Source organism: Thermobia domestica, chromosome 7, assembly GCF_964235325.1.
Source record: "Thermobia domestica chromosome 7, izTheDome1.hap1.1, whole genome shotgun sequence".
Taxonomy (NCBI): Eukaryota; Metazoa; Arthropoda; class Insecta; order Zygentoma; family Lepismatidae; genus Thermobia; species Thermobia domestica.
Window position 1 is genome coordinate 6,306,456 of NC_137460.1, and position 14,536 is coordinate 6,320,991.

Sequence of the window (14,536 nt, forward strand, 5' to 3'; positions counted from 1 at the left end):
GGATCGGTTTTACCCTACCTCACCTAGTAAAAGTTATATATATATATATATATATATATACATGAACTTTAGAGGTAGACTATGCTAAGTCATTTTTTGGTCGAAATTGAGTTAAGAATACTTTTAATAGACTATATTCTTTCTAGTGGTGTAACAATGTAAATCTAAAAGCATCCTATTACTTTGTAACTACTTGGTATAGTTTGAAAACAGTAGAGGAAAAGGTCTAAATACGGGCAGTGGTCTAAATATGGGCTAGGTGACGTTCCAGACTTCTGTGTGCTTGTGTAGTACTAGCACTTAGTGACAAAGGTGCGAAAGCATTATTCAAGAACGAAGGTGCTGGCGTGATTCAGTTGGCGTCGAACAGTTGGGTCTGGTTGATCAACTTGTGTGTTTTGCCTGTGTGCAATCGTGGGAAAGTTTTATCAGGTATGTGTTTTGTATTATTTTTGACCATAAGAAAACCCAGTTTGAAAAATTGTAACAGGTAAGTTGTATTATGCAGGGATAGCACTTGTAGTTCGTAGAAAACAAAACCTAAATAATATTGTGTATGAGTACTATTGCGTGACAAAGCAAAATCTACGAATGGTCTAAATACAGGCTACCTTGCTAGGTCTAAATATAAGCTAGTAGCCCATATTTGCACCATCATTGTAAAATTCTCAAAAGTATCTCTTTTGTTTCAGGATGCCAAGATCGAAACCAAGTACACTCCAAAAGGCAAGAGAAAGATGTGGAAGCAAGAGAACATGCCAAGTGATATTTGCGCCGTAAGGGAAAACCGCATGGAGACGCTGAAAGCAGCAAAGACTTTTAATGTGCCACGTACAACTCTGCAAACGTTAAGCAAGAAACACAATCTAACTCCCATTCAAGCAGCAACGACAAATCTTGGAAGAAATCCGATATTAGGGAACGAGCTTGAAAAGCAATTGGTAGAATATGTACTCCTGATGGAACAAAATTTATTTGGATACACCAGGAGCGACTTGCAACGATGGCGTATCAACTAGCATCAAGAAATGGTCTTCAACATCCATTTAGGGACACAGAGGCTGGAAGATCGTGGTTTGATCTTTTCCTTCGTCGGAACAAAAACGTTATTTCGCTTCGTAAACCATGAACGTCTTTTGCTCGCACTTTTGGTTTCAACAAGGAAAATGTTCAGCAGTATTTTCGTCTGCTCGAAGATGCATATGAAAAATACAAATATCCTGCAGGGAATGTCTACAATGTGGTTGAGACGGCCCTTACAATTGTGCAAAGCAAATTCCCGTCTATAATTGGAAGGAAAGGTAAAAGACAAATAGCAGCTCTAACTTCTGCAGAGAAAGGTGCAACAATTACAATTATTGCCTGTATGAGTGCCGATGGACAATTTGTGCCTCCCATGGTAATATTTCTGCGAACTAACATGAGTAGTCAGTTAATGAAAGGAAGTCCTCCAGGTTCCATTGGCGTAGCGCATCCTAGTGGGTGGGTACAAGCCAATTTATTCACCAAGTGGTTTTCTCATTTTGTTGAGAAAGTTCGTCCGACTGAAGAATCACCGGCTCTGCTGATTCTTGATGGACACTATAGTCACGTTCGAAATATTGACGTCATTGAGATGGCGCGTAATCATCACGTTACCATAATTTCATTGCCACCACCCACAACTCACAAATTTCAGCCACTAGACAAGACCTATATGGGTGCCTTAAAGGCTTATTATAGTGAGGAATTAAGGCAATGGCTTCGGCATTCGCAACGACCAGTTACACCTTATGACATCATGGAGATATTTGAAAGAGCATACCTTAAAGTCCAAACTGGGGAAATAGCTGTAAATGGTTTTAATCCACAGGTATTTTCCCATTGAATCCAAATATTTTCAGTGATGCAGATTTCATAACTTCTGAAATTGAAGCACAAAAACATGCAACCCAACCCTTAAACCTACTGCGGCCCAAGATCCGAGCCAAAACAACAATGCCCAAGATCCTGTTCCTTCTACATCATCGTTTGAAGAGTTTCCCTGTCTCACATCTCAAGATATTCACAACACAGTATCTGGTATTTCAAATGTAGTAAGTCCATTTCATATTTCAACAGTTCCTATAATTAAAGGCTCAGCAATCGACGTAGAAAACCAGCACGTGCTACTGTTGCAACGGGTACTCCTCACAAAGAAACAGTTCTTACTTCCTTACAAACGTCCCATTATCGTTGACTACCGTTGACCACAATCTGTAAATGTAAAAAGAATACATCTGGACAGAAAAGAAGACAAAGATCTCTGGAATTTGCAAGACTCAGAATCAGATTCAGAAGAATGTAGGATGGTGATTTCTGATTTAGATTTTTGTGATGATGAAGATACTAACTTAGATATGCCTGTTGGACACGAAAAGCCTGATGATGAAGACGCAAACTGTATATTCTGCGATAGGAAATTCTCTGAAGATACACAAGGGGAGCTATTGGTTAGATGTATAATGTGTTCAATGTGGACACATATCGAATGTGCTGGTGCGGAAAAGGAAGACTACATCTGTGACTTTTGTAAATAGACGGTCATCACCTCTACGTTATTCTTTCACCTTATTTTGTACCTTCAAGCATTTTTCTTAGTTCTTTGTGGCAAATTTCGAAGCTAGCCCATATTTAGACCATACTTTCAAAACTTAACATTATGACCTCTCTCAGAAAACTGTGTTTATTATTGTTAGTCTTGGAATTTTCAGCTATATTTGTACCTCTGTTATAAAGTTAACGTCTCTCAACATATTTGGAGTTGTTATTTCGTACATTCCTTAGAACATTTTATTGATATTCGAAAAATAAAAATGGTAGCCCGTATTTAGACCTTCTCCTCTACTATAGGTCTTACTTAAGGAACTGCTTTTTCGTTTCTCTTGTAAAATTACGAAATTATGACTTGGTTTAGTTTATCTCTGAGATCCAGATATAATAAAATCATAGCCATAATCATAATCAACCATTGTCAATCCACTGCTGAATGAAGGTCTTTCCAAGTCTTCTCTACAACTATCTATCTTGAGCAATTCTTTTTCAGGCTACTCCCCAATTGTTCTTGATTTCGTCAAACCTTCTTGTATAAGGACGTTTCCTAGGCTGTTTTTATCTCGTGGTAACTTGTCTAGAATTGTTTTTGTTCATCCATCATAATTTCTTGCAATATGTCCAGCACATTTCCCATCCCATGTTAAAAATTATTCAATTAGTACCAGTCATTAGTTGCCAAATAATTCATTTCTACTGTATATATTTGGTCTACAAATGGTTCACGTCCGCTACTTTTGGAGCACAGACACGCTACTTGATCTTCGAATCTGGCAACACTGACTCAATGATTTAAATCAACACAATGTGAGGACCTCCGTTTCGTCTAGCGGCTAGCACGCTTGACTTCGGTTCGTGTGGTTCCGAGTTTGATTTCCGGTGGGGGTACTGTTGAACGACCGAAGTGTTTCGGATTCCATTATAATCATTAGCTCCACGTCTCTTTTAGACGCCCTGGCATAATCATGGGACGTTAAACTAAAACAAACCAAACCAAAAATCAACACAATGTGTATTACTAACTGTAAGTCCTTGAATAATTGCATATAGCTATATGGTATGGATCGAGTTTGAGGTGGTCGGTGGTCAAACTAAAACAAGTGAAATGTAACTAGGGTGTATTTAGAACATTTAATTAAAGATGGTTTTGTGTACATCAGGCCTACGGCTTAGGGGAACAACTAGTGTTACTGAAAAGTTATCAGTTACATTTAATTTCAGTTACAATTTGCATTTACATGTACTACTACTGGAACGAAAACTTTGACATTAACATTATAAGTAGCCCAAAGACAATGAAAAATGTCGTTTTTTGAAACCATTCTTGCATTATAAAGCAAATGACGAGTTATTAAAATATTTTGCAGCTTAGTTACGTCGTTTCCACTATATTTAGAATAATATTTAGCAATTTATTTAAGTTGGCAACACTGCTTAAAATAATGGAACTGCAACTTGTTGTAATTAAAACAACCAAAAACTATTGTTGGAATGTTATAGAAGCAAACTAAAACAACAATCGTTATAAAAACTTAACACAAATGCGCTATTTTAAGCAATAAAACAATAACTGTCCATGTGTTTGGTATCTCTGAAACGGTTTGAAATAACAATTCTTGTAAATGACATTATGATCACTTAAGTATTTTGGAAGTATCTACATGATGAGACATGATATATCAGCACGTTTTCGAAGAAAAGTTAAATTTTTCATTCCTTGTAACTTTGTTCCTTCCTTCATTCGAAATACATTATACCATGATCATAGTATTTGACGCTGCGCATTAGATTAGAGATTAGAGATCTGCAAAATGTTGATGTTAGTGATACTGTATTGTCCTTTATTACACTGAATAATGTATGTGGTATTGTGGTTTTATTTAATATCTAAATTAGAAATAGTTAATACCTTACATAGCGCAATTTGAGAAAATAATAAAACTTTATTTTGGGTTGGTAACACTGCTTGTTTATATATAGGCACGGATCCAAGGGAAGGGCTATTGGGGATATTTCCCCCTTAATGCTCAGGTATACACTGAATAAAATGAGCTTCAATCCTGCTTTACACTGGATAAAGAGGCGAAGTATGGTTTAGCCCTTCCCTTGATCATATCCTGTATCAGTTAATTATGTTACCTGTATCAGTTAATTGTCCAGTAGCACTAATATGAAAACGGTTGAACATAAATGAACCAAACAAAACCTCAAATAGGAAAGCCTTGGGGGCACATCGAATGGTGTTGTCGCTGTGTCCGCAAGGGCCGCCCTTCATGGGGCCCAGGGCCCAACTTTAAAATTTTAAATGGAAACATGGGGCAAATGATACCTCGTTCGATAGACCTTCAAACACTAAAAGAGTTGTGACAATGAACAGAACAAAAAGTGAAACAAGAAAATGACAAAGCACGTCGGATGATGTCGTGGTGACCTCCAGGGCCGCCTTTCATGGGGGCCCAGGGCCCAACTTAAAATTGTCAATGGAAAAAACATAGGACAAGTGATATCTCGTTCGTTAGATCTTTAAAAATTAAAAAGTGTTGTGGTAAAAGATATTTTCATTACGGTTACCGTATTCAAAATGGGCGCCAAGACATGGTTATTAAAGCATAAGTGAGATAATGCTAAAGAGGAAATCTAATTCTTAGAAAATTATCTTTCCGATCTCCCTCCGTAAGTAGGTGAAGCTGAAATGAATGGTAAAATCTCAAATGAGAACCCCACTTTTACTTGTAATAGGTATGGTTTGTCTGAAACACTTGGGGGTACAAGTGACTGGTACTGTAATGAAGTAATGAACCAATATTGTGCAGACGACTTTTGGGGAAAACCAACATTTGTACAAGTTATTCTAAAATTACATTGTTCGACAAATTGGTTTCGCATTTCAGTTGATTCATTTTTGCACAAATCATTGCCAGCAATCAAAATGGAAAGTAATATTTAACAAAAATTTTACCTACTTTTTATTATTACAGACACCTATCTGTTATAAAATCACATTTTCAGATAATTTTGTTGTGTAGATACAATTTGCAAAAACTAATCTAGGAACTAGATTTCCTCCTTTGCATTATGGCACTTTTACTCTAAGCATCTTCTCCTCTGTTGCAACATTTTCGAGTCCTGGAATGATAAATACCCTCTGTGATTTCCCATAGGAGTTGTATTATGTTCATCCGTTATTATCTTCAACCGTTTTCATTTTAGTAGTACTGGACGTTTTATCTGATACAGGCACCATGTCTTGGCGGCCATTTTGAAAACGGTGACTCATATGAACAATCTTTTAGCACAACGCTGTTTAGTGTATAAAGATCTATCGAACTAGGTGTCACTTGTCCCATATTTTCGTTTAAAATTTCTAAGTTGGCCTGGGCCCCATGAAAGCCGGCCCTCGGGGGCACCGCGACATCATTCGAATTGCCCCGTGGATTTAATATTTGAATTTTTATTTGGATCATTTATGTTCAACCGTTTTCATATTAGTGCTACTGGATGTTCATCTGATGCAGGTAACATCTTGCGGGCTATTTTGAATACGGTGTCCAATATGAAAAATCTTTTGCCACATCGCTTTTTAGTTTTTAAAGAACTATCGAACGAGGTGTCACCCGACCAATGTTTCCATTTCAGATTTTAAAGTTGGGCCCCGGGCCACCTTAAAGAGCGGCCCTGGTGGCACCACGACATCGCCATTCGATCTGCCCCATGGTATTTCCTATTTTATTTTTTGTCCAGTTCATTTATGTTCAACAGCTTTCGAGATATTTCCGTGGAAAGATTAAGATGGGCCACCCTATATATATATATATATATATATATATATATATATATATATATATATATATATATATATATATATATATATATATAGATAGATAGATAGATAGATAGATAGATAGATAGATAGATAGATAGATAGATAGATAGATAGATAGATAGATAGATAGATAGAATATTGTATACAACAGCAGAGGATTTTGTTTCTGGAGAGGCTTGAGGAACGGGTAACAAACATTTGTGTTGTACGTGCAATGCGAAAAAATTATTACAAATTTATTTCGGGAGGGGCTTGAGCCCGATACCTACCCCCTAAATACGCCACTATACATCAGTCAACCGTTCCCATAGTATCTCAAACAGCAACGAAACAAATTTTTAGTAAAGGCAAAATAACTATCAATATTCGAGACGAGACCTAGACTTTCGAGACTGACCATGGTCTCGTCTCGGTCTCGTCTCGATTTATAGAGGTCTGTCTCGGTCTCGGTCTCGTCTCGGTATGTAAAAGTCCATCTCGGTCTCGGTCTCGTCTCGGTATATAAAAGTTCGTCTCGATCTCGGTCTCGTCTCGATAATTCGAGACGAGACCGAGACGATACCAAGACTAGTCTCGGTCTCGGTACCATCTCTAGAGAAATCTAACCCAACCCACGCTTCTTAGCTTGCATGAAGCTCTGAGGTATCATGCCCACTTAGGTTGCCTGGAGCTCTTAGTGATTCTAACTACAGTCACCAAGCTTGTCTGGAGCTCTGTGGTTTTCCTATCGTTTACCTTGCCTGGAGTTCTGCGAGACACTAACCTCTCTTTGCTGTCCTAGAGCACTGAGAAATCCTAAACCTCTTCCACTTAGCTCACTTGGAGCTCTGAGAAATCCTAAACCTCTTCCAGTTAGCTCACCTGGAGCTCCGTGGAAATCCTTCCCTTCTCTGCCTAGAACTTGCGATACCTATTTTTACTGGAACTACTTAGAGAACTTTGTATTGCTGTTCGGACCACTTATAGTGACTTTGTGTTATATTGTATACAAAAGGAATTTTATAATAAAAATGTTGTGGGACAAAACTGAAACCCGTGTACTAAATTGATGTAGCTACCACCTCATTAAGGTAAATTTTTAGGTGTTAAAATGTTTTTATATTTATTGAGCACAGATTGAATTAAATCTTTCCTTTCTTTTGTTTTTCAGGTTATGAGTGGGTTGGATGGAAAAATGACACGGGTCACGTGGGACGCCCTGTTGAAATCATATTTGAATTTGACAGAGTAAGAAACTTCTCGGCGATGTATCTTCATACGAATAATTTACACAGCAAAGATGTAGAGGTAAGAATTCATTTCTAAACCATATTTCTTATTTCTAATACCCTGAAAAACTAAATACTACTAGGAATTTTTTTTTGGTAAACAGAGGAGCTTATATCCGATATTCAAATAAGAGCATATTTTGAGAATGTTTTATTGTATTTCGCTCTCCTCCATTCAGCATTGATTGTATTTTGCCCCTTCAATCAGAATTGATTGTATTTTTCTCTCCTCCAATCAGGATTGATTGTATTTTTCTCTCCTCCAATCAGAATTGATTGTATTTTGCTCTTCTCCAATCAGAATTGAATGTATTTTGCTCTCCTCCAATCAGAATTGATTTATTTCGCTCTCCTCCAATCAGGATTGATTGTATTTTGCCCCTCCAATCAGGATTGATTGTATTTTGCCCCTTCAATCAGAATTGATTATATTTTGCTCTCCTCCAATCAGGATTAATTATATTTTGCTCTCCTCCAATCAGGATTGATTGTATTTTGCTCTCCTCCAATCAGGATTGATTTATTTCGTTCTCCTCCAATCAGGATTGATTGTATTTTGCCCCTTCAATCAGAATTGATTATATTTTGCTTTCCTCCAATCAGGATTAATTGTATTTTGCTCTCTTCCAATCAGGATTAATTGTATTTTGCTCTCCTCCAATCAGGATTGATTGTATTTTGCTCTCCCCCAATCAGGATTAATTGTATTTTGCTCTCCTCCAATCAGGATTAATTGTATTTTGCTCTCCTCCAATCAGGATTAATTATATTTTGCTCTCCTCCAATCAGGATTGATTGTATTTTGCTTTCCTCCAATCAGGATTAATTGTATTTTGCTCTCCTTCAATCAGGATTGATTGTATTTTGCTCTCCTCCAATCAGGATTGAACGAAGTTAAGAAATAAATATAAAATAAAATATTTAAAAAAGTACAGCATGTCCATAAAAATACTATCAGAATTTAAAATGATATTACGTCACTTTGGATAATCGCATTTAACTTAAATTGGTCACATTTGAAAGAAAAATTCAAATATTTTTTTACTATACCTGATAGACATTGAATATGGACTCAACGAGTGGCGATGCAGACATCAAGACGATATTCCCATTCACTTCACACATGCTCCAACATATCTGATGAAATGGACTGAATGGCAGCACTGATACGAACTTGCACTTTTTTGCAGGTTTCGAGGCAATGGGAATACAGAGACACAATCCTTTGGAACCTGATGTTGAAACATTCGCCTAGAAAAAGCACGCTAAACCTACAGCAGACTCTGCGTGCTTTGATATTCCAAAACATACCAACTTCGTTCTTCTCGGGTCGCCATAACTCCTTCAAACTTATTCTTTAATAACAACACAACACAACGAAAGGAAATAAATTTACGTTAGCACATTAATGCATAACAGTACAGAAACATTAAAGCTTCCCAAGTGACCTTCAGCGGAAACAGCAACTGCCTGCTAAATATCCAACAATGAAATAAACATGAGTGAACTTACTTTTTCTGTGTTTGATATTGTTGTCCATTGACATTATTGACATTGTTGTCCATTGTTGACATGCACAAAAATATTTGATTGTTTTCTTTCAAATGTGACCAATTTCATTTAAATACGATCATCTAAAGTGACGTATAATACCACTTTAAAGTATGAACATATATTTATGGACACTCTGTATTTTTAAAAGTAATGTTTTTCATAAATAAAACACTGCATACTAAAAAGTAAAAAAAAATAATTGTGTTTTCAAGAGACTTACTTTAAGAAAAAATATTTATGCATGAATAAAAAGAAAAGTAGATGTAACGTTTTCATTTACGACCGATTTATACATTCTTCAATTCTCATGTAATTCAAATAATTGTGTATATGTAAGAACACTCCCCATGCTTTTGCCTATATTTATATATATATATATGTAGATGTTTTAAAAGTAATTTTCTTGACCAGGGAATTATTATTAATATTATTATTATTATTATTAGTAGTAGTAGTAGTAGTAGTAGTACTAGTAGTAGTACTAGTAGCTGAACCTGCGCAGTTTACACAGCGTTTTATTTTTCTAATATCACAGAATTGCGAATCCCTCAGACAACTAAATAAATTATGTTTTATTGCATTTTATTTCGCAAACAATCCTTGGACCTTCGTCCGTTCTTGAGGCAAGAGTAAGTGCGTTTTCGCCGTCGCTGTCCCTCCGTCGCGTGACTAACAGAATAGAATCTTCCAAAAGTTGGCCCAGTGATTACGTAGTTCACAATGAATGCAAACCTCGTTTAGATTGATTGTAGGATGCATCAGTGTTTTATTTCTTTTTGCATGCAGTATGTAATAAGCAAATACCTTATATATAGCCAAAACATTCCAAACAATAAAGATTCCTCTTTGGATAAATGATCATCCTCCGTTTTTCACTGTTATTTGGCCATGAAACAAACGCCGGAGAGATATACTAACCCGGTATGCAACTGTGTGGTGGTGGAATGTATAACTTGTAGGATATGATGCTTTACTTTTTTAAAAAAAAATTAATACTTCCAGATTACCCCTAAAAATGTAATAAAGGAAATAACGGCCACTTTTTAAAATATTCAATTAGAACTGAACAATTTACACAAAATTTGCAATCAATCAGTGAAAACGGCATCATTCTAGAGCCTATGGTTTCTTGAAACTCACTCCCGACAGAATTGGCCACAAACATATAAATTTTTCTTGGCCGCAAACATATAAACGTAGCACTTTAATATATAGATTATTAATATTATTATTACTTTTAGTACGATTTGCTTAATTTTGTTTGTGAAGATTTTTAAAAGAAAACATTTTTTTAAATCTTTTATTTTATATATTTATTTTTAAAATTTGTAGTACGACTTGTTTTATTTTGCATTTTATTGTATTTTTTCAAATGTGTTATGAAACAAAATCATGGAAATATGAAGTTTCGGTGGAATTTGTGAACGATAAATCATGTGTACTGGATGATCCCGCTTTACTTAAGAATAAATCTGATTCCACATGAAGAGGGTAATATCGACCTTTAAACAAAAGATCTATTTATTTGCATACAGGGTGTTTCAAACCAACACCGACAACGTTTGGGAGGTAATTCTTGACACTAAGATAAGACAAAAAGTATAGACGAAACTGGGTGCAGAAATCCGTTATTTCGGAGTTATAGCCTGCCGAAAACATGAACAAATCAACTTTAAAGGTCCATAGTTCCAATACTATGGGACATACCGTAGTCGGGTCAACACTTCACTTAGGAACTAATGTGTGCTATCCAAAGATACATGTTTTAGAATCCTGCGATACTCAGGCAACAACTTTTATAGAGGGAGTTTGGCTATGGGCATATAATTTCAAGTACTGACCAACTACTTCTATAAAAATTGTTGTGGAAGTACCGTACGATTCTGAAAGACGGATATTCGGATAGGGTACATACTAGTTCCTAAGTGAAGTTTTGACCCGACTACTGTAGGTCCTATAGTTTTGTAGCTATGGACCTTTTAAGTTCATTTTTTAATGTTTTCGGCAGCCTATAACTGCGAAAGAAAGCATTTGTGCACCCAGGTTGGTCTATAATTTTTGTCTTATCTTGGTGTTAGAAATCACCTCCCAAACGTTGTCGGTGTTGTTTCGAAACACCCTGTAGATCCACGAAACAAGGAAGAACATCCATTTTTCCTTCTTCCTTTTCCTACATATTTTTTTCATTTCTTTTGTTATGGCCAGTTTATAAATAAAAGCTTCCTCGCAGCTAAATACGAAGAAAAATAAATAAAAATTAAAAATAAAAAAGTTATAAGAAGGTAGATGGAAGGAAAATAATGTTAGTAGTTCTTTTCTTTGACTGATCGTAAATATTCCAAGAATTTTCCTAAATATAGGCCTATGTATTTCAGCCATCATCTTCTGTCCCGGAAAACAAATTACAGGAAAAGAAGTGAAAAGTTTTGGGGGCGAGAAGATGTCTTTTTTTTTTTTTCAAAATGAGACAATGCACTCTCCCCCACCATGAAAATCTTTATTTGCGATATTTATTGGAAATATTTCTTCAATTTTTTTGCTTTAATTCTTTGAAATCCGGATCGTATTTACAGGTTTTTCCTTTCTGAGAAATTTCTCTCGAAAGTAGAAAAATGATTTTTTATATACAGGAAGATTTCCAAGAAAACAAGGAAAACCGTGTAGCAGAACCCATTTTCAGAAATCCAAAACAAAGAATTTCATTTCTGATGAAATAATATTTCTTAAAATTGGGTGTTATAAAAATGTCCCCCGCGGACTACAGAGCGCAATTCTACAAATAAAATAAACCGAAATATGTGTATAATTGTATACCTTTCGGGTCCTCGTACGGAGATACCAATTGCACTATATGGCAACATCGCAGATAAAGAACAATAGAGAATATAGACCAATCCGTCAAATAGTTACAGCGATTCTGTCCAGATGGCACTTAAAGTCGATAGACGTTGACATTAGCACCATCTATTAGCGTGACAACCTATGTAGCTGCTTGATGGATTCATAGAGCAATCGTAAAGGTTCTAAGTTAATCTGCGACGTTGCCACATTGTGAAATGTTGAATCCCTATAGCAACTGAAGGAGGCTTCAGAGCGCATACCATTATATACGATTTTAGCTTTATTTTGACCTGAAGAATAGCTCTCTGTTGTTCGTGGCCGCCATTTTTACAACACACTATATATATGTTGTGTTGAAACACCGACAACGTTTGGGAGGTGATTCCTGGCACCAAGATAACACAAAAAGTATAGACCAACCTGGGTGCACAAATGCTTCCTTTCGGAGTTATAGGCTGCCGAAAACATAAAAAAAAAAAATGAACTTGAAAGGTCCATAGCTCCGAAACTATGAGCCCTACCGTAGTCGGGTCAAAACTTCACTTAAAAACTAGTACGTGTCCTACCTAAATATCCAAGTTCCAGAATCCTGCGGTAATTCTACAGCAGTTTTTACAAAGGGAGTTCGGCTACAGGCATATAATTTGAAGTACTCACCAACTACCTCTACAAAAATTGTTGTGGAAGTACCGCAGGATTTTGAAACTTGGAAATTTGGATAGGTCACATACTAGTTACTAAGTGAAGTCTTGACCCGACTACGGTAGTTCAAATAGCTTTGGAGCTATGTGCTTTCAAAGTTCACATTTTCATGTTTTCGGCAGCTATAACTCCGAAAGGAAGCATTTATGCATCAGGTCTATACTTTTTGTCTTATCTTGGTGTCAGGAATTACCTCCCAAACGTTGTCGGTGTTGTTTTGAAACACCATATATATACATACAAAGTGTGTATTTTTCACCAATTAGTAATATCTATCTATCTATCTATATCTGTATCTATCTATCTATCTATCTATCTATCTATCTATATATATATATATATATATATATATATATATATATATATATATATATATATATATATATATATATATATATATATATATGGAATATTGGATTGTTACCCGATTTATGTGGCAGTACAAAATTTCTTCATTGTATGACGTCGAGAAGTGAGTTAAATAAAGATTGTAAGATTGAATGACAAAGTTCAACCATTGTTAAGTTGCAAGAATGCAGATTAATGTCGGGAAATTCGTGTTGCTACTTCGTACAAAACTTTTTATTTACCATTGCTAGTATTACCAAAAGAAATTACAAGTAAAAAAAAAAAGTATAGAAAACTCTTAATTCTGTCCATTGTATTGTATGGACGTGAAAGTTTGTCGCGAGTTTTCCAAACCAAAAACATTTGAGAGAAATCTATGGCTCAAAAATAGGTAAATAAACGAATTGATTTAGTAAGCTTTGTAACAATGAACTCCACAATAGCTACACGACACCGAATGTCATGCGGACAATGAGGTTAAGAGCAGTGTTTCTTTCAGAAACAATGTTCCGGGGGGGGGCACACTTAGTATTCCGGCGGAGCACTTCTGGTACTATTCTATTTATTATTATATGAAAGATGTATAATTTCGGTCTCCTCTGGGGGCACTCTCAGAGCCCGCCCCCCCTTAAAAAACTGATCTGGAAGAAACACTGGTACTTAGAAACGTGGACTCTTCATTTTGTTTAGAGCACGTGCAGCTATCTGACAGACGCCAGCTTTCCTTAACCACATAATACGTTTCTACCAATTATAAAGCTAGGGCTGAGAGCCATTCGTGTGCTGGACTGTATTTCTTGTTACATTTTTTTTATATATATAATTAATTTTCTTTCCTATTCAGAAAAAGAGAACAGGATCACAAGTATTCGATCGAAAACCAAATAAATAAGTTCAAAAACTCAAAATAATTACAAGAACTTGGAAAAGACGAACATGTATTACTTCTGAATTACAGTGTCTATTTGATTGAAGTTCTTTTTTTTTTTTTTTTTTTTTTTTGTTTTTGTTTTCTTTCAAAAGAAAGTAAATTAAAAATTGTTGATTCTTGTTTTCCTACCGAATTCCTTAGCAAAGTTATTCGTCTCCGCTGCTATGTCCTACTTCTGTTCCATGGCTATAAATTCTATTTCATCCTCCTCCTCCCCCCATACAAGTAACCATTAAAACAAAGAAGTGAAGGGTATAAGAAACAAAGACAAAAGGAGAATTAAAAATAAAGAAAAAGAGATTAAAAACTAAAAGGAGGAACCAGGAAAAATAGCCTTCTAAGAATTTGTGAAAAGATGTTTTGCAGCCAAGAATTCAACAATTAAATTATCACCCACTTTTCCTCGTAGTTCTTGTAGTTTTTAATTCGATTGTTACTTGACCTATTGTTGCCTTCACAAAACTCTTCTTCTCTCTTGGCCAATTCTTCGCTGCTCCT

General features: G+C 35.7%; 1 protein-coding gene across 2 annotated transcripts in view; it reads left to right on the forward strand.

Moving 5' to 3' along the window:
* Ddr (discoidin domain-containing receptor 2) overlaps positions 1-14,536 on the forward strand; it is a 934,573-nt gene that overhangs the window by 766,935 nt on the left and 153,102 nt on the right. For both annotated transcript variants that reach the window (XM_081764059.1, XM_081764060.1), the window contains exon 7: positions 7,545-7,681. In XM_081764059.1, the coding sequence (XP_081620185.1) occupies positions 7,545-7,681 (137 nt within the window). The remainder of the gene's footprint in view (positions 1-7,544; positions 7,682-14,536) is intronic.